The sequence below is a fragment of the Salmo trutta genome, chromosome 34 (assembly GCF_901001165.1).
Source record: "Salmo trutta chromosome 34, fSalTru1.1, whole genome shotgun sequence".
NCBI classification, from domain to species: Eukaryota; Metazoa; Chordata; class Actinopteri; order Salmoniformes; family Salmonidae; genus Salmo; species Salmo trutta.
The window spans coordinates 24,196,604-24,224,023 of record NC_042990.1 but is presented as its reverse complement, the minus strand read 5'-3'; the positions used below and the strand labels follow the sequence as shown (position 1 = coordinate 24,224,023).

Sequence of the window (27,420 nt, the reverse complement as noted above, 5' to 3'; positions counted from 1 at the left end):
GCTTGGTTTCTGTCTGTTACTGTGAGGGACAACTGTTCTGCTAACACACACACACACACAAACACACACGTGTTCTACAATTAAACCAAGTCCTGTCCCTTGCGCACTGACTGGAATCAACTGGTAATTATTTACCAGAGGACAACACAAGGAAGATACTTCTGCTAGACAGTGTGTGTGAATGTGTCTAAATGTGAAAGCTGCAGAATAGATGGTCAACATGAAAGCTGAACTATAACCTCGTATTAGGCTCTGAATGTGTGGTGGGAGAGGTAACTTCAGTACTAGGCTGTTGTAGTAGTTGTTACTGGAACTGTCCTGGAAAGGACAATGTGAAGAAAATATCTAAGCCAGTAGAGAACAATTTGGGTTGTCCCTTTGTGAATCCGGCCCAAATGTATGGCATTTCACATTTCCTCTCAAACTTAATTGAATTCTCTTGTTTATTTTGATCCAGTACAATGATCATACAGTGCAGAATGGAAAGTATTCAGACCACTTCACTTTTTCCACGTTTTATTACGTTACAGCCTTGTTCTAAAATTGATTAAATGAAATGTTTTCCTCATCAATCTACACACAATACCCCATAATGACAAAGCGAAAAATGTTTTTTAGAAATGTTTATTTGCATAAGTATTCAGACCTTTTGCTATGAGACTTGAAATTGAGCTTGGGTGCATCCTGTTTCCATTGATCATCCTTGAGATGTTTCTACAACTTGATTGGAGTCCACCTGTGGTATATTCAATTGATTGGACATGATTTGGAAAGGCACACACCTGTCGATATAAGGTCCCACAGTTCACAGTGCATGTCAGAGCAAAAACCAAGCCATGAGGTCAAAGGAAGCAGGTAGAGCACTGAGACGGGATTATGTCGAGGCACAGATCTGGGGAAGGGTACCAAAAAATGTCTGCAGCATTGAAGGTTCCCAAGAACACAGTGGCCTCCATCATTCTTAAATGGAAGAAGTTTGGAACCACCAAGACTCTTCCTAGAGCTGGCCGCCCAGCCAAACGGAGCAATCTGGGGAGAAGGGCCGATGGTCACTCTGCCAGAGCTCCAGAGTTCCTCTGTGGAGATGGGAGAACCTTCCAGAAGGACAACCATCTCTGCAGCACTGCACCAATCAGGCTTTTATGGTAGAGTGACCAGACAGAAGCCACTCCTCAGTAAAAGTCACATGACTTCCCACTTGGAGTTTGCCAAAAGGCACCTAAAGGACTCTGACCCTGAGAAACAAGATTCTCTGGTTTGATGAAACCAAGGTTGAACTCTTTGGCCTGAATGCGAAGCATCACGTCTGGAGGAAACCTAGCACCATCCCTACGGTGAAGCATGGTGGTGGCCACATCATGCTGTAGGGATGTTTTTCAGCGGCAGGGACTGGGAGACTAGTCAGGATCGAGGGAAAGATGAACGGAGCAAAGTACAGAGAGATCCTTGATGAAAACCTGCTCCAGAGTGCTCAGGACCTCAGACTGGGGTGAAGGTTCACCTTCCAACAGGACAACAACCCTAAGCACACAGCCAAGACAACGGAGGAGTGGCTTCGGGACAAGTCTCTGAATGTCCTTGAGTGGCCCAGCCAGAGCCCGGACGTGAACCCAATCAAACATCTCTGGAGAGACCTGAAAATAACTGTGCAGCGACGCTCCCCATCCAACCTGACAGAGCTTGAGAGGATCTGCAGAGAAGAATGGGAGAATCTCCCCAAATACAGGTGTGCCAAGCTTGTAGCGTCATACCCAAGAAGACTAGGTAGAGGCTGTACTCGCTGCCAAAGATGCTTCAACAAAGTACTGAGTAAAGGGTCTGAATACTTTTGTGAATGTTATATTTCTGTTTTTGCTTTGTCATTATGGGGTATTGTGTGTAGATTGAGGGGGGGGGGACTAATTTAATCCATTTTAGAATAAGTCTAACAAAATGTGGATAAGGTTAATGGGTCTGAATACTTTACGAATGCACTGTTTGTGAGGCATGGGATATTGGAATAACACTATGTTGGTGACTAAAGTTCATAGCAGTTTCTATATTCACAGGTTAATATGTGACATCTGATTCTTAACTCAAGATAAGGGTGGGTAGTCCTGCTATTGCAGGAGTGAAGATTCATGACTGATTTATGTTCTTTATAAATGCACACTGACCTCTTACAGCATGAAATCCAGACACAGGGTTAGGGGTTAACATGTGTGTCCTAAAGAGCCTCTCTGTCCCCATCCCAAATATCTCTCACTACAATCATTCCCACTAAATACATCTGAATTCACTTCTGTTGGCCTTGGTCCAACACCACATCTATCGATTCCTGTCTTTTCTATAATAGGAACACACTGTTCTCTGGGAGCAGGGTGTGAACATGCTAGCCTGTAGTAGCTGACTATTTTCACTGATTTATGATGTCTCGGTTGAATTATGCATTTGTGTATTATGATTATGTCAATGTATGTGATGGGTTGCCTGTGCCTGCTATGAACTGGTCACATCCGTGTTATAACGTCGATGGGTTGACGAAAGCTCCGAGGGAGCCCATTGGCTGAGCTGGGTGCGCTTGGCACCAGAGCGGCTCTCTGATTGGCCCAGAGACTCTGTGGCATCTACTGCGGCTGGAAGTTTTTTGGGGGTTTTGTGAGGGCATAGTCTGTTGAGAAGCCATGTTTATGCTGGCTGCTTTTGTGACAACTGCCACTCTTCTGATGTTTAAAGACTCTTATTTAACCGACCGGGAACTGTAGCCCTGGTCACACAAGTCCGCGATGAAAAAAGGAGAGAGGTTTCGGAGGGCACAGGAAGCGCTGGCTGCGACCTTCGCATAGGAGGATTCCAAACATCCGTGAATCAAAAGCAAGTGAAGTTTGCTAATGCTACTAGCCTGTTAATGCTAGCTAGTTAATTCAGACGGACATTGCGTGTGAATGCGGTGTGTGGACTGTCAACAACATCCCCCTGCAATTACGTAATGGTGCTAGCTAGCTAGGTGGCTAGCTATGGCTGGGCTTGGGATGTTACGGTGTGCCATGTCGCCGGCGAAATTGACTTTCGAGGACCGCAAGTGAGCTAACTAGTGGTAGCTAGGTAGCTAGCGTTAGTGGTGCAGGGTTTCGCTAGCAAACGGTTATTTAGCATGCTGCTGGTAATCAACGCAACGTAATGGTTGTGGATTCTGTTAACTAGCTAGCTAACGATTGTCTGTTAACTTTACCTAGCTAGTTAGTGTGTTTGTTGTCTTCACATCAGTCCAGATTTCTACTTTCACTTGCCAGCCATATTGTAACCAATTATGGCGATATATCACCCGGCTAGTGGAGCGCTATCAATACACTGTTATTCGATCTTCAGTTAGCTAGCTACAGTAGTTATCTAACAGCAGCTAACGAGCCATCTTCTTAGCCAACCACCAGTAGCTAGCAGTTAGTCAGTAGTAGCAAACACAACTATCTAACTAGCTACCTTGGTTAACTTTCTCTTAAATCTTCTCTAGTCCACCAGCAGCGGTTTATTCTCCCGCTAGCTGCGGTCCCTTCCCCGGAGGCAATCTGGCGGCCCTTCGGCTAGAGGCGGAGGAGAAGGAGCTGGGGGCCATGGCCTGGGTGCTGAAGATGGACGATGCCACCATCGAGTCAGGGCTGGTACACGACTTCGATGCCAGTCTGTCGGGCATCGGGCAGGAGCTGGGGGCTGGCGCATACAGTATGAGGTTAGAGAGACCTTTTGGTATACAATATAGATATATCAGTGTGTCTGGACATGGGATGGAAGCTTCAAACTGTTCCCACTCAGTCCCTAAACCCTGGGATTCACCCAATATGGAGGAATGACATTTTGTCTGTGTTGTATCCCATCCCCTCTGTGTGGTATGTGCGTGTTGGTCTTTGTTTTGGAGTGTGTTGGGATGGGAGGGGGCTGTCACAGCAGGTTGCCATGGAGGACAGAGGGCTTAAATACCCTACTAGACACAAAGAGGGAGGGGGGGTGTAGAGTGGACAGCGGCAGAATGTGGGGAACATAAACCCTAAGCACAGGGAGGGAGTGGGGATAAGCTCTCCCCCACCACCTCTCTCTGGGTGGCTGTGGCACCTCTTGGAGTGATGACAACATGGTGTAACTGGGGTTGCTATTGCAGCAATGAGCTGAGATGCTCAGGGGAGTTTAACTGTACCAGTCAAATCATCCACTATGGAACAGTCAGGAAAAGACACACACACAGTTATGAAACACCACCCTCACAGTCACCGCAACAGCCCTATGTGTGCATGTGTGTTTTCCCCACAGATGTTTTTGTGAAGTAGGTTGTTTCTGTGGGAAAGAGTTGTCTTTATCAGGATCCTCCCTGTGTGTGTGTCTCACATGTTTAGAGAGTAGCTGTGGTGCTCAGTAGGAACAGAATGTCTGTTTGTCAGTGGAGCCTGCTCCTCGTGTCAGGAAGCAGATGCAGTTTCCTTGGCAGCAATGCTGAGTGGGGAAGCGGCTCTGCAACTGGCATGCCATGCAGGAGGCATCAGGGTTGGGTTAGGGTGGGACAGGGAGAATACAGTACACTGTCTGCAGTAGTTGTTTATGAGAGGGGTCTGTTCCAGAGTGAATTATACCATGACATTCAGGGGGTCTCTATTTTTAATGTGGGACCTTGTTTGTGTGGACGTGCTTGCCTATGCAATAAACAGTAAAGACATGTCGTTTACCGGTTAAAAAAAATCCTACCCTTTTTTTAATTTGGCATGAACACAGCCATTCATGATGTTTTCATCTTATTGTCAAACAAATCTCTTCAAAAAATGGCCTACCTGCGCATGTTCATCCACTCCAAAATAATTCCAGCATCCAAACTGTGCACATGCGCCATTTGATTAATGGAACAAATCATCTGTTACAAATCACAACTGTAATGACATTTGCCGATTGTCATTGGGTCTACACCCTTGTAACCTTAATTAATTGGTGCCTTACTGACAATAGGACCTTTTTTTGTAGAAAGAAAAGTTGGGACACATGAAATTCCTACTTGTAGCTCTGTTGGTTGCGTATGGTACTTGTAACCCCAGAGTTGTGGGTTTGATTCCCGTAGGGAACCAGTATGGAATATATATGAACTCACTACTGTAAGTTGCACTGGATAAGAGTGTCTGCTAAATGACTAAATGTAACATTAAATACGGGACCTTGGCGGGAGGACAAGTGCACCCACATGGATTGTTTTGTTTAAACCATGACAGGGCGGTGGACTTGTTTCATTTGGAATCATCTTTTTATTTTAAGATTTACCAGTCTAGCAGACTCTTTCACACTATGGGCCGTTCCAGTAGTTCAAGGAGTCCTTCCTCTCCCTTCATTGCCTATTTTCTTTCACTGATCTGACATCACTGGATTGATGGAAGCTATTTAGTGAAAAATGTTCATCTATCCAATCTTGTCAGATGATTACCTTGAAGTAAAAACTAAAGGTCTTCTACAGCTTGACTTGTCCTTAGAGCATTATGTGGACTTTAAATTCAGACTGCCAACTCCCCCCACATTTTCAAAGTGAACTTAATTAACCTGAGCTGTTCCAGGGAGCATGAACACATTTCTTGGCATATAGGAGAGACTTTGGTTACCCGGGCACACACACACACACTTCTGCCTAGCGCTAGGATCCGTTAGGGTGAGCTGGGGACAGGCTGTCTGTCTGTCTGGAGCTGGTGCCAAGTGTCTGTGTGCAGATTGTCAGACTGGCTCGTGTGTTGTAAAACAGAAAAGTATTTTCCAGTGGGACACTTCCAACTGTTACTGTTTCAACAGGGCTACTTAGTCTTACTTACCCTAACTGTTCTCTCTCCCACCATCTCTCTTTGTCTCTCCAGTGATGTGCTGGCCCTGCCAATCTTTAAACAGGAGGACTCCAGTCTTCCTTCAGACTGTGAGAGCAGCAGTCTCAACCCTCCCTTCCAGTACGTTCTCTGTGCTGCCACCTCCCCTGCTGTCAAACTACACGATGAGACGCTCACCTACCTGAACCAAGGTGACTTACTCACACACTCCTGTCATGGGAAACTACTTTAACTATGCTGTACACAAACCCACACTCACACGGTAATGCTTAATAGCTCTCCACCAATAGCAAAAATGGATGTTGTCTGTTTTCAAACCTCATCTTAACCCCCTCTGTGTCTCAGGCCAGTCTTATGAGATCCGTATGCTGGACAACCGAAAGCTGGCAGAGTTACCAGAGATTAACAACAAGAGTGTCAAGGTCAGAAATGTTAAGAATGCAGCTTTCTGTGTGCGTGGTTTCTTTGTAGTTGTGTTATGATTGTTGCGGTCGTTGTGCGGGTGGTGTTTCATAACTGTGTGTGTAGAGCATCGTTAGGGTGGTGTTTCATAACTGTGTGTGTGTAGAGCATCGTTAGGGTGGTGTTTCATAACTGTGTGTGTTGAGCATCGTTAGGGTGGTGTTTCATAACTGTGTGTGTAGAGCATCGTTAGGGTGGTGTTTCATAACTGTGTGTGTAGAGCATCGTTAGGGTGGTGTTTCATAACTGTGTGTGTGTAGAGCATCGTTAGGGTGGTGTTTCATAACTGTGTGTGTGTAGAGCATCCTTAGGGTGGTGTTTCATAACTGTGTGTGTGTGTGTGTGTGTAGAGCATTCTTAGGGTGGTGTTTCATAACTGTGTGTGTGTAGAGCATCGTTAGGGTGGTGTTTCATAACTGTGTGTGTGTAGAGCATCCTTAGGGTGGTGTTTCATAACTGTGTGTGTAGAGCATCCTTAGGGTGGTGTTTCATAACTGTGTGTGTGTAGGGGATCGTTAGGGTGGTGTTTTATAACTGTGTGTGTGTAGAGCATCCTTAGGGTGGTGTTTCATAACTGTGTGTGTGTAGAGCCTCCTTAGGGTGGTGTTTCATAACTGTGTGTGTGTAGAGCATCGTTAGGGTGGTGTTTCATAACTGTGTGTGTGTAGAGCATCGTTAGGGTGGTGTTTCATAACTGTGTGTGTGTAGAGCATCCTTAGGGTGGTGTTTCATAACTGTGTGTGTAGAGCATCGTTAGGGTGGTGTTTCATAGCTGTGTGTGTGTAGAGCATCGTTAGGGTGGTGTTTCATAACTGTGTGTGTAGAGCATCATTAGGGTGGTGTTTCATAACTGTGTGTGTAGAGCATCCTTAGGGTGGTGTTTCATAACTGTGTGTGTAGAGCATCGTTAGGGTGGTGTTTCATAACTGTGTGTGTAGAGCATCATTAGGGTGGTGTTTCATAACTATGTTTGTGTAGAGCATCGTTAGGGTGGTGTTTCATAACTATGTTTGTGTAGAGCATCGTTAGGGTGGTGTTTCATAACTGTGTGTGTGTAGAGCATCGTTAGGGTGGTGTTTCATAACTGTGTGTGTGTGTGTGTAGAGCATCCTTAGGGTGGTGTTTCATAACTGTGTGTGTAGAGCATCGTTAGGGTGGTGTTTCATAACTCTGTGTGTAGAGCATCGTTAGGGTGGTGTTTCATAACTGTGTTTGTGTAGAGCATCCTTAGGGTGGTGTTTCATAACTGTGTGTGTGTAGAGCATCCTTAGGGTGGTGTTTCATAACTCTGTGTGTGTAGAGCATCGTTAGGGTGGTGTTTCATAACTGTGTGTAGAGCATTGTTAGGGTGGTGTTTCATAACTGTGTGTAGAGCATCGTTAGGGTGGTGTTTCATAACTGTGTGTGTAGAGCATCGTTAGGGTGGTGTTTCATAACTGTTTGTGTAGAGCATCGTTAGGGTGGTGTTTCATAACTGTTTGTGTAGAGCATCGTTAGGGTGGTGTTTCATAACTGTGTGTAGAGCATCCTTAGGGTGGTGTTTCATAACTGTGTGTGTGTGTAGAGCATCGTTAGGGTGGTGTTTCATAACTGTGTGTGTGTAGAGCATCCTTAGGGTGGTGTTTCATAACTGTGTGTGTGTAGAGCATCCTTAGGGTGGTGTTTCATAACTGTGTGTGTGTAGAGCATCGTTAGGGTGGTGTTTCATAACTGTGTGTGTAGAGCATCGTTAGGGTGGTGTTTCATAACTGTGTGTGTGTAGAGCATCGTTAGGGTGGTGTTTCATAACTGTGTGTGTGTAGAGCATCGTTAGGGTGGTGTTTCATAACTGTGTTTGTGTAGAGCATCGTTAGGGTGGTCTTTCATAACTGTGTGTGTGTAGAGCATCGTTAGGGTGGTGTTTCATAACTGTGTGTGTGTAGAGCATCGTTAGGGTGGTGTTTCATAACTGTGTGTGTGTAGAGCATCGTTAGGGTGGTGTTTCATAACTGTGTGTGTAGAGCATCGTTAGGGTGGTGTTTCATAACTGTGTGTGTAGAGCATCGTTAGGGTGGTGTTTCATAACTGTGTGTGTAGAGCATCGTTAGGGTGGTGTTTCATAACTGTGTGTGTGTGTGTAGAGCATCGTTAGGGTGGTGTTTCATGACAGAAGACTCCAGTACACAGAGCACCAGCAACTGGAGGGGTGGAAATGGAATCGCCCTGGAGACCGTCTCCTAGATATCGGTAAGAACACTTAAGTGTGTGTGTAGCAGTCAATATATGTGCTGCCTTAAGGGTGTTTGTTTTTCCTTCTATATGTAATACTAATTTGTAGTGTGTGTGTAGACATCCCCCTGTCAGTGGGTATTGTGGAGGCGAAGGCCAACCCCGCTCAGCTCAACGCTGCCGAATTCCTCTGGGACCTCAACAAGAGAGCCTCCGTGTTTGTGCAGGTAACACACCAATCCACACACACACACTTCCCTGTAGTCACATTGACTCAGACTCTCCTCTGTCTCTATTCTCTCCATCTTTGTGTGTGTAGGTTCACTGCATCAGTACAGAGTTCACCCCTAGGAAGCATGGAGGAGAGAAGGGAGTTCCCTTCAGGATCCAGATCGACACTTTCAGACAGGGAGACAACGGAGAGTACACTGAACACCTCCACTCTGCCTCCTGCCAAATCAAAGTCTTCAAGGTACACACACACAGGGCGGCAGGTAGCCTAGTGGTTAGAGCGTTGGGCCAGTAACCGAAAGGTTGCTAGATCGAATCCCTGAGCTGACAAGGTAAAAATCTGTCTTTCTACCCCTGAACAAGGCAATTAACCCACTTGTTTGTAGGCCGTTTGTTCTTAATTGACTTGCCAAGTTTATTAAAACACACGCACACATTCTCTGAACAGTCAATCACACTTACACACTTTTACATACTAAGTCAAATGACAAGCCTGCACCTGATTTAACATTCTGCATTTTCTCTCTCTCTCTCTCTCTCTCTCTCTCTCTCTCTCTCTCTCTCTCTCTCTCTCTCTCTCTCTCTCTCTCTCTCTCTCTCTCTCTCTCTCTCTCTCTCTCTCTCTCTCTCTCTCTCGCTCTCTCTCAGCCAAAGGGGGCAGACAGGAAACAGAAGACTGACAGAGAGAAGATGGAGAAACGAACGTCTCAGGAAAAGGAGAAGTACCAGCCTTCCTACGACACAACCATACTATCAGAGGTTTGTTTGAAGGGCATTTAATTAGGACTGGAAAACTAGAAGGCACTTAAACACAGTTTGCATGTATTTGAAGTGTCACTTACAGGTATTGGGAGGTAAGTTTTATATATATTTTGTTTGCAGTCAGATTGTGAGTGTTTGTGTGAAACTTAGTGTGTGTGTTTGTGTAGATGAGGCTGGAGCCCATCATAGAGGAGGCAGGAGACTACGAGCTGAAGAAGTCCAGCAAGCGGACACTGCCGGCTGACTGTGGGGACTCGCTGGCCAAGAGAGGCACTGTAAGTGTCCTATATATTATACAGTCAATTCGGAAAGTATTCAGACTCCCTCCATTTTCCCACATTTTGTTACGTTACAGCCTTAGTCTAAAATTGATTCAATTGTTTTTTCCCCCCCACCTTAATCTACACTCAATACCCCATAATGACAAAGCAAAAACAGTTTTTTAGAAATGTTTGCAAATGTATTTAAAAAAAATTGTAACTGCTTGTCAGAGCAAAAACCAAGCCATGAGGTCGAAGGAATTGTCCATAGACCACTGAGACAGGATTATTTCGAGGCACAGATCTGGGGAAGGGTACCAAAACATTTCTGCAGCATTGAAGATTCCTAAGAGCTCAGTGGCCTCCATCATTCTTAAATGACAGAAGTTTGGAACCACCAAGACTCTTCCTTGAGCTGGCTGCCCGGCCAAACTGTGCAATCGGGGGAGAAGGGCCTTGGTCAGGGAGGTGTCCAAGAACCCGATGGTCACTCTGACAGAGTTCCTCTGTGGAGATGGGAGAACCTTCCAGAAGGATAACCATCTCTGCAGAACTCCACCATTTTCAGGCCTTTATGGTAGTGGCTAGATGGAAGCCACTCCTCAGTAAAAGTCACACTTGGAGTTTGCCTAAAGGCACCTAAAAGACTCTGACCACGAGAAACAAGATTCTCTGGTCTGATGAAACCAAGATTGAACTCTTCGACCTGAATGCCAAGAGTTACGTCTGAAGGAAACTTGGTACCCTCCCTACGGTGAAGCATGGTGGTGGCAGCATCATGCTGTGGGGCTGTTTTTCAGCGGCAGGGACTGGGAGACTAGTCAGGATCGAGGGAAAGATGAACGGAGCAAAGTACAGAGAGATCCTTGATGAAAACCTGCTCCAGAGCCCTCAGGACCTCAGACTGGGGCGAAGGTTCACCTTTCAACTGGACAACGACACTAAGCACACAGCCAAGACAACGCAGGAGTGGCTTCGGTACAAGTCTCTGAATGTCCTTGAGTGGCCCAGCCGGAGTCCGGACTTGAGCCCGATCGAACATCTCTGGAGAGACCTGAAATGATCAGTCCCCATCCAACCTGACAGAGCTTGAGAGGATCTGCAGAAAAGAATGGGAGAAACTTCCCAAATACAGGTGTGACAAGCTTGTAGCGTCATACGCAAGAAGACTCGAGGCTGTAATTGCTGACAAAGGTGTTTTAACAAAGTACTGAGTAAAGGGTCTGATCTTATGTATATGTCATATTTCCTTCATTTTTTAACATTTTTATATTTAAACGTGCAAACATTTCTATAAACCTGTTTTTGCTTTGTCATAATGGGGTATTGTGTGTAGATTGAGGGGGAAAACTATTGAATACATTTTAGAATAAGGCTGTAACGTAACAAAATTTCAAAAGTCAAGGGGTCTGAAAACTTTCCAAATGCACTGTATATCCTATCCTGTCCTTGACTTATTCCACATTTTGTTGGTACAGCCAGAATTCAAAATCTACACACAATATCGCATAATGACAAAACAAAAACATGTTTTTTATAAAAATATATATAATTAAATTAAAAAATATCTAATTTACCAAAGTATTCACACCCCTGAGTCAATACATGTTATAATCACATTTGGCAGCGTTTACAACTGTGAGTCTCTAGGTAAGTCTCAGAGCTTTGCACACCTGGACTGTCCAATATTTTCACATTTATTCTTTAAAACATTCTTCAAGCTCTGTCAAATGTGTTGTTGATCATTACTAGACAGCCATTTTAAGTCTTGCGATGGATTTTCAAGCTGATTTAAGGTAACTGTAACTAGGGCACTCGGGAACATTCAATGTTGTCTTGGTAAGCAACTCCAGTGTATATATGGCTTTGTTTTAGGTTATTGTCCTACTGAAAGATGAATTTGTCTCCCAGTGTCTGTTGGAAAGCAGGCTGAACCAGGTTTTTCTCTAGGATTTTGCCTGCGTTTAGCTCTATTCCATTTCTTTTTATCAACAAAAAAAACTCCCTAGTCCTTGCCAAGCATACCCATAACCTGATGCAGCCACCTCCATGCTTGAAAATATGACGATTGGTACTCAGTGACGTGTTGTGATGGATTTGCCCCAAACATAACACTTTGTATTCATGACATTAAGTTAATTTCTCTGCCACATTTTTAAAAGTTTTACTTAATGCCTTATTGCAAACAGGATGCATGCTAATATTTTATTCTGTACAGACTTCCTTCTTTTCACTTTGTAGTTACTCCACAATACTATCCTAAATGTCAATGTTGTTGATCCATCCTCAGTTTTCTCCTATCACAGCCATTACACTCTGTTTTAAAGTCACCATTGGCCACATGGTGAAATCCCCAAGTGGTTTCCTTCTTCTCCGTCAACTGAGTTAGGAAGGAAGCCTGTATCTTTGTAGTGACTGGGTGTATTGATACATCATCCAAAGTGTAATTAATAACTTCACCATACTCAAAGGGATATTCAATGTCTTTATTTTTTCCCATCTACCATTAGGTGGCCTTTGCGAGGCATTGGAAAACCTCCCTGGTCTTTGTGGTTGAATCTGTGTTTGAAATTCATTGCTCGGCTGGGGGACCTTACAGATAATTGTATGTGTGGGGTACAGAGATGAGGTAGACATGTTAAACACTATTCTACACATTGACTTGTTAAACGAATGTTTACTCCTGAACTTATGTAGGCTTGCAATAACAAAGGAGTTGAATACTTATTGACTCAAGACATTTCAGCTTTAAAAAAAAATTTATTTAAAAAAAAACATCATTCCACTTTGACATTATGGGGTATTGTGTGTAGGCCAGTGATACAAAATCTGTGTGATCCATTTTAAATTGACTGTAATATAACAAAATGTGGGAAAAGTCAAGGGGTGTAAATACTTTCTGAAGGCACTATATATATTATATAAACATCCTCCTGTCAAGGAAGTGAATATAATATGTGGAGTGGTTTGATGCTTGGTAATTGGTGACGGTAATGCTCAGTAGTATTATCGCAGTGTGTTGTCTCTCTCTCCTCTCTGGTCAGTGTTCTCCGTGGCCTGATGCCTACATCAGCTCTCCCCAGACAGCTGGCCCCTCTTTCTCCTCCACACCGCTCTCCACATACACTGCCTCCTCTGTACCTGACAGGTAGGCCTGTGTGTGACTGAGAAAATTCTGTGTGGACATAGTGAGATAATGCTGACTGTGACTGTTGTATTCCAGTGGCCCCTCGTCGCCCAATCACCAGACAGACCCTGTCAGCCAAGTCGTCACAGAGGTTAGTATACACCACACACACACACGGACGTGTCTCAAATCCTGTAAAAACCTCCCATTTAACAAACGCCTTCAGTTTAGGTTGTATTTATGTTGAGATTCATTGTTATCCCCCCCCAACACACCCTCTTCTCTTTATATCCCTCTCTCCAGCAGCTCAGTCCTACGGCTACCATCAAGGAGGCTCAGAAGTGGCTTGTCAAGAACCGCTTCAACACATATGCACGACTCTTCTCCCACTTCTCAGGTACACACACACACTTCGCATTGTGTAGGTTATATTGTATGAGTTATTCAAGGGAACCTGTTGTAATGTCATCCAGAGGCGGCGCTCCTAGTGGCCGGGGACTTTAATGCAGGGAAACTTAAATCAGTTTTACCTCATTTCTATCAGCATGTTAAATGTGCAACCAGAGGGGGAAAAATTCTCGACCACCTTTACTCCACACACAGAGACACGTACAAAGCTCTCCCTCACCCTCCATTCGGCAAATCTGATCATAACTCTATCCTCCTGATTCCTGCTTACCAGCAAAAATTAAAGCAGGAAGCACCAGTGACTCGGTCTATAAAAAAGTGGTCAGATGAAGCAGGTGCTAAACTACGGGACTGTTTTGCCAGCAGAGGTGGGAATATGTTCTGGGATTCTTCCGATGGCATTGAGGAGTACACCACATCAGTCACTGGCTTTATCAATAAGTACATCGATGACGTCGTCCCCACAGTGACAGTATGTACACACCCCAACCAGGATCCATTGATTACAGGCAACATCTGTACTGAGCTAAAGGGTAGAGCTGCCGCTTTCAAGGAGCGGGACTCTAACCCGGCAGCTTATAAGAAATCCCGCTATGCCCTCCGACGAAACATCAAACAAGCAAAGCGTCAATACAGGACTAAGATCGACTCGTATTACACCGGCTCCGACGCTCGTCGGATGTGGCAGGGCTTGCAAACCATTACAGACTACAAAGGAAGGCACAGCCACGAGCTGTCCAGTGACACAAGCCTACCAGACGAGCTAAATCACTTCTATGCTCGCTTCGAGGCAAGTAACACTGAAACATGCAATGAGAACATCAGCTGTTCCGGGCGACTGTGTGATCACGCTCTCCGCAGCCGATGTGAGTAAGACTTTTAAACAGGTCAACATTCACAAGGCCACAGGGCCAGACGGATTACCAGGACGTGTACTGCGAGCATGCGCTGACCAACTGGCAAGTGTCTTCACTGACATTTACAACCTCTCCCTGTCTGTAATACCAACATGTTTCAAGCAGACCACCATAGTCCCTGTGACCAAGAACACTAAGGTAACCTGCCTAAATGACTACCGACCCGTAGCACTCACATCTGTAGCCATGAAATGCTTTGAAAGGCTGGTCATGGGTCACATCAACACCATTATCCCAGAAACCCTAGACCCACTCCAATTTGCATACCGCACCAACAGATCCACAGATGATGCAGTCTCTATTGCACTCCACACTGCCCTTTCACACCTGGACTAAAGGAACACCTATATGAGAATGCTATTCATTGACTACAGCTCAGCGTTCAACACCATAGTACCCTCAAAGCTCATCACTAAGCTAAGGACCCTGGGACTAAACACCTCCCTCCAACTGGATCCTGGACTTCCTGACGGGCCGCCCCCAGGTAGTAAGGGTAGGTAACAACCCATCCGCCATGTGGATCCTCAACACGGGGGCCCCTCAGGGGTGTGTGCTCAGTCCCCTCCTGTACTCCCTGTTCACCCATGACTGCACGACTCCAACACCATCATTATTCGTTGTTCTTATCTCTTACTTTGGGGGGGTATTTTCTTAAAACTGCACTGTCAAGGGCTTGTAAGTAAGCATTTCACAGTGAGGTCTACAAATGTTGTATTTGGCGCATGTGACAAATAAAATGTGATTTGATGTGTAGGTTGTGACTTAATGAAGTTGACCCGGGATGACCTGGTTCAGATCTGTGGAGCTGCTGATGGAATCAGGCTCTTCTACACACTCAGATCCAGGTGGGTGGGTGTGTGTGGGTGGGTGTGTGTGTGTGAGGGGGTGTGTGTGTGTGTGAGTGAGGGGGTATGTGGGTGGGAGGGGGTGTGGGTGTGTGAGGGGGGTGGGTGTGTGAGGGGGTGGGGGGGGTGGGTGTGAGTGAGGGGGTGGGTGGGTGTGTGTGAGGGGGTATGTGGGTGGGAGGGGGTGTGGGTGAGTGTGTGAGGGGGGTGGGTGTGTGAGGGGGTGGGTGGGGGTGTGTGTGTGAGGGGGTGGGTGGGGGTGAGTGTGAGTGAGGGGGTGGGTGAGTGAGGGGGTGGGTGGGTGGGTATGAGGGGGGTGGGTGGGTGTGTGTGAGGGGGTGGGTGTGTGAGAGTGAGGGGGTGGGTGGGTGTGTGTGAGTGAGGGGCTGGGTGGGTGTGTGTGTGAGTGAGGGGCTGAGGGGGTAGGTGGGGGTGAGTGTGAGTGAGGGGGTATATGGGTGGGAGGGGGTGTAGGGGGGTGGGTGGGTGGGGGTGAGTGTGAGTGAGGGGGTGGGTGGGTGGGTGTGTGTGAGGGGGGTGGGTGTGTGAGGGGGTGAGTGTGAGTGAGGGGGTGGGGGGGTGAGTGTGAGTGAGGGGGTGTGTGGGTGGGTGGGTGGGTATGAGGGGGGTGTGTGTGAGAGTGAGGGGGTGGGTGGGTGTGTGTGAGAGTGAGGGGGTGGGTATGTGTGAGAGTGAGGGAGGGGGTGGGTGGGTGTGAGGGGTGGGTGGGTGTGAGTGAGTGAGGGGCTGGGTGGGTGTGTGTGTGTGAGTGAGGGAGGGGGTGGGTGGGTGTGAGGGGTGGGTGGGTGTGAGTGAGTGAGGGGCTGGGTGGGTGTGTGTGTGTGAGTGAGGGGCTGAGGGGGTAGGTGTGAGTGAGGGGCTGAGTGGGTGGGTGGTAAGGGGGGTGTGGAGAGCGAGGGGTGGGTGAAATGTAATTTGGAACATGAATAATCATATTTGCCTTGGGAAAATGTACTTTAGAACATAAATAAGTGAAATTATCACCAAGTGCATTTTCACCCACTCTGGGCAGTGTTTGATACCTGGCAGAGTGGGTGAACACCCTACAGTGGGTTGAGACAGGTTATGTGAATGTGTGCATCTCTGATTTCTATTCCTGTTTATCTGTGTATAACGTGTAAGTATCCTTGCAGGTCAGTGCGTCCCAGGTTGACCATCTATGTGTGTCAGGAGTGTGACGTGGAGAGCCCCCTGCTGGAGAGACGCTGCGACAGCGAGAACGGAGAGCACAGTGACTCACCTAACTTATATGGTAGGTGTGTCTCAGGCAGGCGGAGGACGGGCTCATAGTAATGGCTGGAACGGAATCAATGGGATGGTATCCAACGCATCAAGCACATGGCTTCCATGTTTGATACCATTCCATTCACTCTGTTGTAGACATTGTTAGAAGCTGTCCACCCCTCAGCAGACTCCTGTGATCTCTTTGTACTTTTGATCTCGTGGATGGTCAGTCAGCTATTTACAAACTCTGGCGAGTTGACTGCTTTCTTACTGTTTGAACTACAGAGTGCCCCTTTTAAAGATACGGTATATAGTCCCTCAAAAAGGGAAATGACCAGAAATGTTGCTGGGAAAAAGAAAATAACTTAAGCTGAAAGAAATATTCTTGTTCATGTGTGCTTTCCGTTTTTCATAAAGAATTACGATAGGAGTTTGGCATTATACCACCACAATTGTTTACCAACTTTTTCTGTGAGGACTCATTTGGAATATACTGTACACACCCGTGTCCATTTGTAGAAGCATCAGTGTGCGTGTGTGTTTTAATGGGGTGTGTGTGTTTTAATGGGTTGTGTGTGTGTTTTAATGGGGGTCTGTGCAGTGTACCATGCTCTATACCTGGAGGAGCTGACGGCTGCTGAGTTGATCAGGAAGATGGCGTGTGTGTGTAGTGTTCCACTGGGACAGATCAACCAGGTCTACCGACAAGGACCCACAGGAATACACATACTGCTGAGTGACCAGGTACACACCCACACACTGCTGAGAAAACAGGTGCACACATACCTACACATCATGTGTGAATTGTATCTTTGACTAAGAAGAGCTGATGTTCTTTGTCCATCAGGCATTTGCATTATATTTACATACTGCCTCTGTTACACAATGCTGTGTCCCACCCTAACCCGTCCCCCTTCAACTCACTCAGGAAGTGTGCCATTCAAATCACTCCCAAACACACTGCCCATCACAGCTAGTGGAGTTATCTACCCGTTTTAATTCTTTATCAGTATAACCCTGTCCCCCGTCAACTCACACACGCACATGATTACATAGTCTTGTAGTTATAAGATATTTATTTTATGTTTAACAGTAACATCCCTTGTTTTTCTGAGTATTTAATGTTGAAGTTAATTCATGTTGTTCCCCAGGTGGTTTATAACTTACCTGATGAGAGCTGCTTTCTCATTGGCACACTCAAAGGTATGTTGGTAGTCTGTGTCTGGCCCGAGACATTTCTTTTCTTGTTTCTGTTTCCCATGTTTGGCCTCCATGCTAACACTACGTCTTGTCTTTCCCTCTCATGCTCTCAATCCCTCTAGATGAAACGGGGGAGGGGCTCCACCTGGTTTTGAAGTAGCGATGTGAGCGTGATGACATCACTGAAAACTCCTCCCTCCGTGACGAGCAGAGCCGTCTCCCACCTCCCTCCCTCTCTCTCCTATCGTTCAGATTGCTATGTGTAAGGCAGCAGGACAGAGGGACTGAACTGAAGCCATGTTAACGTTAGAATCTGACGTGGGTGTGACCACTGTTTCATATTGAAAACACTATTACTGAGAGGGAGAGGGGGGATGGAGGCTTGTGACGTGTTTTATTCTCTCCATTTCTTTCTAGTTTTATAAGTGGGGAGGGGTAGGCTGCCCCCCACAGAGAGGCTCATAGAGGCAGTGCTATAGGCTTCAGCCAGGGCTAGGCCACTGTAATGCATTGTGACTTGAACATACAGATTGATGGACAGACAGACGGACCCCAGCTGCTTGATCTCATTTGCTTTGACTGAGACTCGACCACTTCCACGGAAGCAGAGCTGGCAACTAATAAACTCAAACAGAACACTGTCTAGAACGTGTGTCAAACTCATTCCTCTGAGGGCCGAATGTCTGCAGGTTTTTGCTCCACCCTTGTACTTTATTGATGAATTAGGTCAGTAATTGGTAAGTAACTTCCCTCACTTGGTTGTCTAGGTCTTAATTGAAAGGAAAAACCTGACGACACTCGGCCCTCCCAGGAATGAGTTTGACCCTGATCTAGAACAACAGTCTCTGTGTGGTTGTGTATATTGTGTAGAACACAGTAGTCTAGATATGAACATTCTAGATCTGTTCCCAGACATTCTAGAACTAGTGAGGATGGGAGTCCTCTTAGCCAATCAAGTCAAGATGTTGTGGACTGTTGGGGGTGTTAGACACTGGCCAACAGAATGCAAACAGGGCCTGTTCTTCTGGTTCATTTATCATATGAACCACGTCTGATACCATAATATACAGCCTGCTTTCATAGACTAGACATAACACAGTAAATGTAAATCCGGGACACTCAAATTAGTATGATGCACTATATGACCAAAAGTATGTGGACACCTGCTCGTCAAACATCTCATTCCAAAATCATGGGCATTTAATATCGGGTTGCCCCCACCCTCCTTGCTGCTATAACAGTCTCCACTCTTCTGGCAAGGCTTTCCACTAGATGTTGGAATATTCTGCAGGGACTTGTTTCCATTCAGCCAAGAGCATTCGTGAGGTCGGGCACTGATGTTGGGTGATTAGGCCTGGCTCTGTCTGCCTTTCAATTCATCCCAAAGGTGTTTGATGTGGTTGAGGTCAGGGCTCTGTGCAGACCAGTGAAGTTCTTCCACGCCGATCTTGACAAACCATTTCTGTATGGATCTCTTTGTGCACGGGGGCATTTTCATGCTGAAACAGGAAAGGGTCTTACCCAAACTGTTGCCACAAAGTTGGAAGCACAGAATCGTCTAGAATGTCATTGTATGCTGTAGCGTTAAGATTTCTCTTCACTGGAACTAAGGGGCCTAGACCATTATACCTCCTCCACCAAACGTTACAGTTGGTACTATTCATTGGGGCAGGTAGCGTTCTCCTAGCATCCGCCAACCTCAGATTCGTCCGTCGGACTGCTAGATGGTGAAGCGTGATTCATCTCTCCAAAGAACGCGTTTCCATTGCTCCAGAGTCCAATGGCGGCGAGCTTTACACCACTCCAGCCATTGTGCATAGTGATCTTAGGCTTGTGTGCGGCAGCTCGGCCATGGAAACCCATTTCATGAAGTTCCCAATGAACATTTCTTGTGCTGACGTTGCTTCCAGAAGCAGTTTGGAACTCGGTAGTGAGTGTTGCAGCCAAGGACAGACTATTTTTATGCGCTTCAGCACTCGGTGATCCCGTTCTGTAAGTTTGTGGCCTACCACTTCGCGGCTGGGCCGTTGTTGCTCTTAGACGTTTCCATTTCACAATAACAACACTTATAGTTGACCGGGGCAGCTCTAGCAGGGCATAAATTTGACGAACAGACTTGTTGGAGAGGTGGTATCATATGACAGTGTCACGTTGAGTCACTGAGTTCTTAAGTAAGGCCATTCTACTGCCAATGTTAACCTCTGGAGATTGCATGGCTGTGTGCTCGATTTTATACACCTTTCAGCAACGGGTGTGTCTGAAATAGCCGAATCGACTAATTTGAAGGGGTGTCCATATACTTTTGTGTATATATAATGTATGTTATGTTTGGTTTGGTTACATAAGACCAAAGGTTACTTTAAGCAAAAACGAAAGAAGCTTGTTCAAATCTCATCACGGACAACTTTAGCATTTTAGGTAATTAGCAACTTGTTAGCTAACTCTTCCCTTAATAACTCTTTAACCCAACTCCTAACCTTAACCCCTAAACCTAACCCCTAGCCTAGATATCGTTAGCAAACTAGCTAATGTTAACCACCCTTAGCTAACGTCAGTGGTGGAAAAAGTACCCAATATCCATACTTGAGTAAAAGTATAGATACCTCAATAGAAAGTTACTCAATTAAAAGTGAGTCGGACTGTATAATACTACTTGACTAAAAGTCTAAAACTATTTGGTTTTAAATATACGTAAGTATCAAAAGTATAAATCATTTATAATTCCTTATATTAAGCAAAGCAGACAGCACCATTTTCTTGTTATTTAAATTTACAGATAGCCAGGGGCACACTCCAACACTCAGACATTATTTACAAAAGATGCATTTGTGTTTAGTGAGTCCGCCAGGCCAGAGGCAGTAGGGATGACCACGTGTTTTCTTGATAAGTGCTTGAATTTGACGATTTTCCTGTCCTGCTTAGCAATCAAAATGTAACGAGTACTTTTGGTTGTCAGGGAAAATATATAGTGAAAAGTACAATATTTTCTTTAGGAATGTAGTGAAGTATAAGTTGTCAAAAATATAAATAGTAAAGTACAAATACCCCAAAATACTACTTAAGTAGTACTTCAAAGTATTTTTACTTAAGTACTTTACACCATTGGCTAACGTTAACTACAACAAATTGGAATTCTTAACATATTCTACATTTTGAAAATTGTAACATATATAAGAAATGGATGATGGACATCCACAATTTAGTGCACATCATATGAAACATAACATTCTTTTTTTTATTTAACTAGGCAAGTCGGTTAAGAACAAATTCTCATTTACAATGACAGCCTACCCGGCCAAACCCGGACGATGCTGGGCCAATTGTGCACCGCCCTATGGGAATCCCAATCACGGCCGGTTGTGATACTAAATGAAGTGTCTCGGATTTACGTACAGATTAATACTGAGAACACGTTGCAATATACCCCAGCCTATTTCATAGCAGGACAGGGATTTCCACTGGAGACCCAGCCTGCATAGACATGTCTCAGCATCATGGATACTTGTTTCACCCCACTCAAGTCTTTTAAATGACATATTTCATATTTTTACTGTCTCTTTTATCGTTTTTAGTTTGTCTTTTGATGGTAGTTTCTTTGTTTGGCTGTTGTGTAAGATAATGTGTCTCTGATTCCATACTTCTCACTGTTCGCTAGGCTCAGTTTTTTCTTTTTCTCACACACATACATGTTTTTTTGGACAGTGACGCTAAAACTTTTGATTTGGCTCTCTACACCTGGATTTGAGTTCAAATGTTTTGTTGAGGCGACAGTACAGAATGTCGCCTTTTATTTGAGGGTAATTTCATACACGTTTTACCGTTTAGAAATGAATGCACTTTATGTATCTAGTCGCTCCATTTGAAGGTGTCAGAAGTATTGTAGACTTTAAAAACAAATAGTAAATAAGGATGGAAAATGTTTCTGAACACATCTATATTAATGTGGATATTACCATGGTTACAGGTAATCATGAATAAATTCTGAATTAGTGAGAAAGTTAGATTCACAAAGATCATACCCCCAAATCATGCATACCTCTCTCACCATTACCCTCACAGGAGGGTATCATTTTTTGGGGGGGGGGATATTTAAGCCTCTAACTTTCTCACTCATCATTATTCATGATTTATCCATGATTATCTTTAATAATGGTAGCATCCACATTAATATAGATGTGTTCAGAAACATTATTTACCATTAATTTCTTCCTGGGCACAAAATAATCCGAAACACAACCAAAACAAACTACAAGTGCTTCCAACAAGTTTGTAGAGTCACAAGCTTGATGTAGTCATTGTGTGATAGGAATATGGGGCCAAATACTAAACTTTTGATTAAATTGAATACACTGTCTTTCTATTTGTCCAAATACTTCTGACACCTTCAACTGGGGGGGACTAGATACATAAAGTGCTTTAATTTCTATACGGTAAAACGGATATTTATGAAAATACCCTCAAAAGGTGAAATTCTATACTGTCACCTCAAACATTTGATCTCAAGTTCAAAATGCTGGAATATAGAGCCAAATTAAAAGGTTTAGCTTCACTATCCCAATAAATATGTAGGGGAGTGGACACACTGACTATACTCAGACTATTGACATGGAGAGGGGCAAGGAGGAAGCATCTCCTAGACTATCTGGCTTAAATAAACTCACTATGAAATGGACCAAACTGATTTGGGAAGAAGTAGATGTTAGAACAGGTTGTGTTTCTGGTAGTGAAACCAGGGGCGTATCCAAGGTGTAGCCTTCCTTCACCCCTGACAGGATGGGCTGGAAACCCTGTTTGTTTTCTTAGCTCTGTCACTGGCTGTATAGTTAGTCGTTGACTGCAGGCAGTGGAAACTGGCTGTGTGAGTATGTGTGCATGTGTTTATCTCCCCCCACCCCCCAGCAATTATTGCAAAGGCTAACTTAGTTTAATTTCAGTAGTTATCACTGCTTTCCCACTTGGCATGAACCCTGCTTAGTTTGCCTTTTAGTAAAGAGCATGAGTTGGGCGGAGGAGAGTAGAAAGGCTGGAAAAAGTGTAGCCCAGTCGTCCCTATTTTCTCCCCCAGAAATAAAAGACCAGGTCTGCACTGAAAACCACAGAAGTCCAACTTGATGTAGTGTGTTGTTTGTGAACCACGCCCTTCACGGAACCTGGGAGAAATAAAGTGAATATTATTAATAATGTTGAAGTGAAACTGAACATCACCTCCATTGTGTGTCACCTACTTCAACAACACCAGAGACTGAGGAGCACAGGGCCCTGTTCAGGATGGTGCATCATTACAGAACGTTACGATAGAAATGTATGGTGTTGAACAGATATGATCGTCTGTCAGATAAAATAGGGATTCATGTAAGCTCTATTCATTCTATTTTTTTTATCTGCAACGTTCAGAACATATACACCCCAGCTCTACAGACCTGGGTTAAACACAGAATGCTGGGAGCCTTTCACACAGAAATGTGATGTGTAAAAAATGTGTAATACAGTGATACCTGTCCTAGTTCTAGCAACCTGTGTTCCCTGTCTCTGTGTGTCAGTGAGGAGGTGATCACTGTGTTTCTGTACAGCCTACAGTCAAACTGGAGACGCGCACACACACACACTTCTGTTCTGGAAATAAAACTATTTCATAAAGATGGTGTGTTTATTTATATGATTGTGATAAGGGCCACATACCATAACATGCTATGAACGATAACACAAGTATAGAAAACATGGATAAATGTAAATTCAGCAAAAAAAGAAACATCCCTTTTTCAGGACCCTGTCTTTCAAAGATATATTGTAAAAATCCAAATAACTTCCCAGAACTTCATTGTAAAGGGTTTAAACACTGTTTCCCATGCTTGTTCAATGAACCATAAACAATGAATGAACATCCACCTGTGGAACGGTCGTTAAGACACTAACAGCTTACAGACGGTAGGCAATTAAGGTCACAGTTATGAAAACTTAGGACACTAGAGGCCTTTCTACTGACTGAAAACCACCAAAAGAAAGATGCCCAGGGTCCCTGCTCATCTGTGTGAACGTGCCTTAGGCAAGAGGACTGCAGATGTGGCCAGGGCAATAAATTGCAATGTCCGTACTGTGACAGCTCTACAGGGAGACATGAGTGAAAGCTGATCGTCCTCACAGTGGCAGACCATGTGTAACAACACCTGCAACAACATCGCCTATGGGCACAAACTCACCGTCGCTGGACCAGACAGGACTGGCAAAAAGTGCTCTTCACTGACGAGTCGCGGTTTTGTCTCACCAGGGGTGATGGTCGGATTCGCGTTTATCGTCGAAGGAATGAGCATAACACAGAGGCCTGTACTCTGGAGCGGGATCGATTTGGAGGTGGAGGGTCCGTCATGGTCTGGGGCGGTGTGTCACAGCATCATCGGACTGAGCTTGTCATTGCAGGCAATCTCAACGCTGTGTGTTACAGGGAAGACATCCTCCTCCCTCATGTGGTACCCTTCCTGCAAGCTCATCCTGACATGACCTTCCAGCATGACAATGCCACCAGCCATACTGCTCATTCTGTGCGTGATTTCCTGCAATACAGGAATGTCAGTGTTCTGCCATGGCCAGCGAAGAGCCCGGATTTCAATCCCATTGAGCACGTCTGGGACCTGTTGGATCGGAGGGTGAGGGCTAGGGCCATTCCCCCCAGAAATGTCCGGGAACTTGCAGGTGCCTTGGTGGAAGAGTGGGGTAACATCTCACAGCAAGAACTGGCAAATCTGGTGCAGTCCATGAGGAGGTGATGCACTGCAGTACTTAATGCAGCTGGTGGCCACACCAGATACTGACTGTTACTTTAGATTTTGACCCCCCCCCCTTTGTTCAGGGACACATTATTCAATTTCTGTTAGTCACATGTCTGTGGAACTTGTTCAGTTAATGTCTCAGTTGTTGAATCTTATGTTCATACAAATATTTACACATATTAAGTTTGCTGAAAATAAATGCAGTTAACAGTGAGAGGACAGTTTATTAAGCTGTAATATGTATTTTTTGGGCAACCTGATCAAATTCACATAGATATGTGAGTTATAGGTCTGTCATTCTCATTGAAAGCAAGTCTCAGAAGAAGTAGATATGTCTCAGAAGCAGTAGATATGTCTCAGAAGCAGTAGATATGTTCAATGGGCGCTATTTGTATGCGTCCCTTAAGTATATTTTTGCTTCTTGTACTTTTGGTGTTGTACACCAGCTTCAAACAGCTGAAAAAACTATATTTTTGGCTATTGAAAATATATTTCACAGCAGTTAAGATCGTACAATGATTCTCTACACTACATAACTGAAATTAGACAAACTTTTAGAATTTTAGCAACCAGGAAATGGCGGAGCGATTTCTGCATATTGCACCTTTAAAATCTAAATAATCATAGACATGTCCTGTCTAAATATAGCCCTTAATGTTAGCATCCAATAAGATGAAGAAAAAAATACATCGAGATATCAGAAACCTGTCTTGCCCCGTCCAGCCCTCACTGCGTCTGCGCAGCTCGCACTATCTGTCAACGTCTTCTGACGTCTGCAGCAGAATCCAGGAAGTGAGGAGTCGCTTGTTGTTTTTGTCCGATTGATAGTCCTTTCACATTTTATTTGTTACTTTTCGCGGGCCAAAAATGGCGACTTTTATTTCTGTCCCGTTAAAGAAGTCGTCTGAAGTCGAACTAGTTAAACCGCTCTCGAAATTCGTTACGGCAACATACCCAACGGGCGAGGATCAAGCTGAGTATATCCGATCCGTGGAGGAGTTGAACAAGCTGCGCAAGAGTGCTCTGGGGAGGCCGCTCGACAAACACGAAAGCTCGCTGGAAATCCTCCTGAGGTTTGAATACTGCCGCACTGACGTAACTAGCTAACTCCAGCTAGCCACCTAACAGTTAACTAGCTATTTCACTTGTTTGGAAATGCTAGGCTGCTAGTTAACTCCATTGCCGCACCCTGAAATTCTCGGAAGCACTTTTTCCTTTTGAGTCATGTTTAACAATTTATGACATGTTAAACGCATTGACAATCAATGTCCATGTGATGCCTACTGTAATTGCTCAATAACGATTTCTACATGTGAAATGAACCTGCTGTCAATTAGTAAAGTAACTAGCTAGCTTGTTTAGCTAGCTAGTTAACTAACTTTCATGTTAGCCAATTCCAATAAATATTAGCATAAACCAGTGACAATTAATTAATGGCTATTTCCTTGTCAGAAGTTACCGACCCTACAGTTACGCTTGTTTACAGTGCACTGCACTGTGGTCAGAACGCAATCATGGTTCTATTAAGACACCATAAAGCCTGCACAGATATGGGGATGGGATATACCACTGTACTCCAAAATATACCTTTATCCAAACTGCTCCATTGAGAAGATTGAAAAATGCCCTTTAGTCCTCATGCTAACTAGCAGTAGCCATCGCAGTCATTTTGCTAACTAGCCTGGGGACAGAAAGGGCAGTTTTATGGGAAAAAAAGCAGTATTTCAATCTTGTCGATTGAGCAGTGTGGATAAAGGTAAAATGTGGATTACAGTGGCATATCCTATCCCTGCATTGATGTACTTTTTCTGACCCATATCTTGCGCCCGCTCCACAGTGTCTTAATGTAACCATAGTTGCATTCAGACTACAGTGCAGATGTGTAAACAAGTGTAATGGTAGGGTATCTATCTTCTGACAGGGGTATTTCCCAGCTGGCATCCTCATGAGTCAGTTTGACCAGCCCCAATATCAAATTTGAATGTGTCATTGTCAAATTTTCTAAGTTCATCAAAATCTCCATGTTTCTAGTGAGTGTTTATTGATATGTTATTATAACATTATACAAGTAATCTTAGTTTCAGGAGGGTTATGTGGGGGTGGTTTCAGGATGGCTAACATTACCTCCTGTGCCATAAAGACTTAGACCTCTTGGAAGGTCCCTCGCTATCGCTTCTTGATAGATACTCAACTGATCCAAGATCTAGGTGGGAGGATGCAACACTACATAACTTTCAGAGTAGAAATAGGCTATGCTATATCATGTACATATAATATAGTCTGCCTGCCTCAGAGGCATTATTCAGCTAAATCCGAGCCATCTCATCTAAAAAGAATACCCACACTGGGAGATGGTAGGAATGTTTTGCATAGAGTTCCATGGAGGAAACTGGACTGTTATTTGGTTAACAAACCTCCTCTACCCTACCAAAGAAGATGTGTCTCCAGTCCTGTGTGATATCACCACACACATCTTGGAGTGGTGACCTATTGATTTTCTATCCTCTGATTTTCTTGGAGTGGTGACCTATTGGAGTGGTGACCTATTGATTTTCTATCCTCAGTTTCTCCAGCCAGTCATCTATTCTATACACTAGGCTACTAATGATATGAGCAGGATTTAGACTTTGCTCCCCTGAATAGAATCAATTGACTAATAGTTTAGCATTGTATTGTCCACAGAGCATTATTTAATACTAGTGCATTACAATAGAGCCTTGGCATCTCTGTTTGCTCTAAGGAGTGTTTGCTGGAGGAACTTATTCATTGTTAGCATAGGCTTCCTAACTACAAGGTGGGATAGGGACATGCTATTGCTGGCCTACAGTATGTTAACATTCTGGCTATGCTTTGCAATACAGAGTGGGTAGATGCCTAGGAGGTGAATCTTAGCAATGTAGCCTCTTAGCTCTCAGCTCATGTACAGAGTGAGCCATGTGCCAGGTAGCTATGGCAACGGGCCTTGTATTCCATATCCCTTTCACAGCCCTGCAGACAGACCGCCATTGTGTCAGCAGCAGTAGTCTAGTCACCAGCAGACCTGGCTAGGACAGAACTCTAAACTGTAAATAATTTTGTTTTCCATCAAATACTTGAGGTGCGCATGTTCCACTAACTACCCCGGTGTAATGGATCCAATGGAAATGTACCCAAAAATGCAAACTCTGTATGTACT

The 27,420-nt window shown here is 44.6% G+C and overlaps 2 protein-coding genes across 6 annotated transcripts in view; both read left to right on the top strand.

Moving 5' to 3' along the window:
• The first annotated feature begins 2,594 nt into the window (after positions 1-2,594).
• Positions 2,595-18,579, top strand: ubp1 (upstream binding protein 1). 3 transcript variants are annotated; one of them, XM_029732326.1, is made up of 17 exons: positions 2,595-2,853; positions 3,491-3,706; positions 5,850-6,007; positions 6,162-6,238; positions 8,399-8,504; positions 8,607-8,713; positions 8,806-8,958; positions 9,366-9,476; positions 9,647-9,754; positions 12,784-12,887; positions 12,963-13,017; positions 13,170-13,263; positions 14,946-15,036; positions 16,191-16,309; positions 16,883-17,025; positions 17,433-17,484; positions 17,604-18,579. In XM_029732326.1, exons 2-17 carry the CDS (start codon positions 3,591-3,593, stop codon positions 17,639-17,641), a joined length of 1,632 nt encoding a protein of 543 aa, XP_029588186.1. In that variant the 5' UTR covers positions 2,595-2,853; positions 3,491-3,590; the 3' UTR covers positions 17,642-18,579. The 3 variants fall into 3 exon arrangements, with proteins under 3 accessions (XP_029588186.1, XP_029588185.1, XP_029588184.1); XM_029732325.1 differs by lacking the exon at positions 2,595-2,853 and adding an exon at positions 2,927-3,061 and having other exon boundaries at positions 13,173-13,263; XM_029732324.1 differs by lacking the exon at positions 2,595-2,853 and adding an exon at positions 2,928-3,061.
• A 6,415-nt stretch (positions 18,580-24,994) lies between these two features.
• Positions 24,995-27,420, top strand: part of pdcd6ip (programmed cell death 6 interacting protein) — a 29,082-nt gene continuing 26,656 nt past the window's right edge. For all 3 annotated transcript variants that reach the window (XM_029732323.1, XM_029732322.1, XM_029732321.1), the window contains exon 1: positions 24,995-25,318. In XM_029732323.1, the coding sequence (XP_029588183.1) occupies positions 25,113-25,318 (206 nt within the window). In that variant the 5' untranslated portion in view covers positions 24,995-25,112. The remainder of the gene's footprint in view (positions 25,319-27,420) is intronic.

What these genes read in the sequence shown, in the direction of transcription:
- ubp1 (XM_029732324.1), top strand. Translation starts at nt 2,997, where the DNA reads ATGGCTGGGCTTGGGATGTTACGGTGTGCCATGTCGCCGGCGAAATTG. An exon ending in TTGACTTTCGAGGACCGCAA is followed by an intron (nt 3,062 to 3,490) that starts GTGAGCTAACTA and finishes AATCTTCTCTAG; the next exon opens with TCCACCAGCAGCGGTTTATT. An exon ending in AGACCGTCTCCTAGATATCG is followed by an intron (nt 8,505 to 8,606) that starts GTAAGAACACTT and finishes GTGTGTGTGTAG; the next exon opens with ACATCCCCCTGTCAGTGGGT.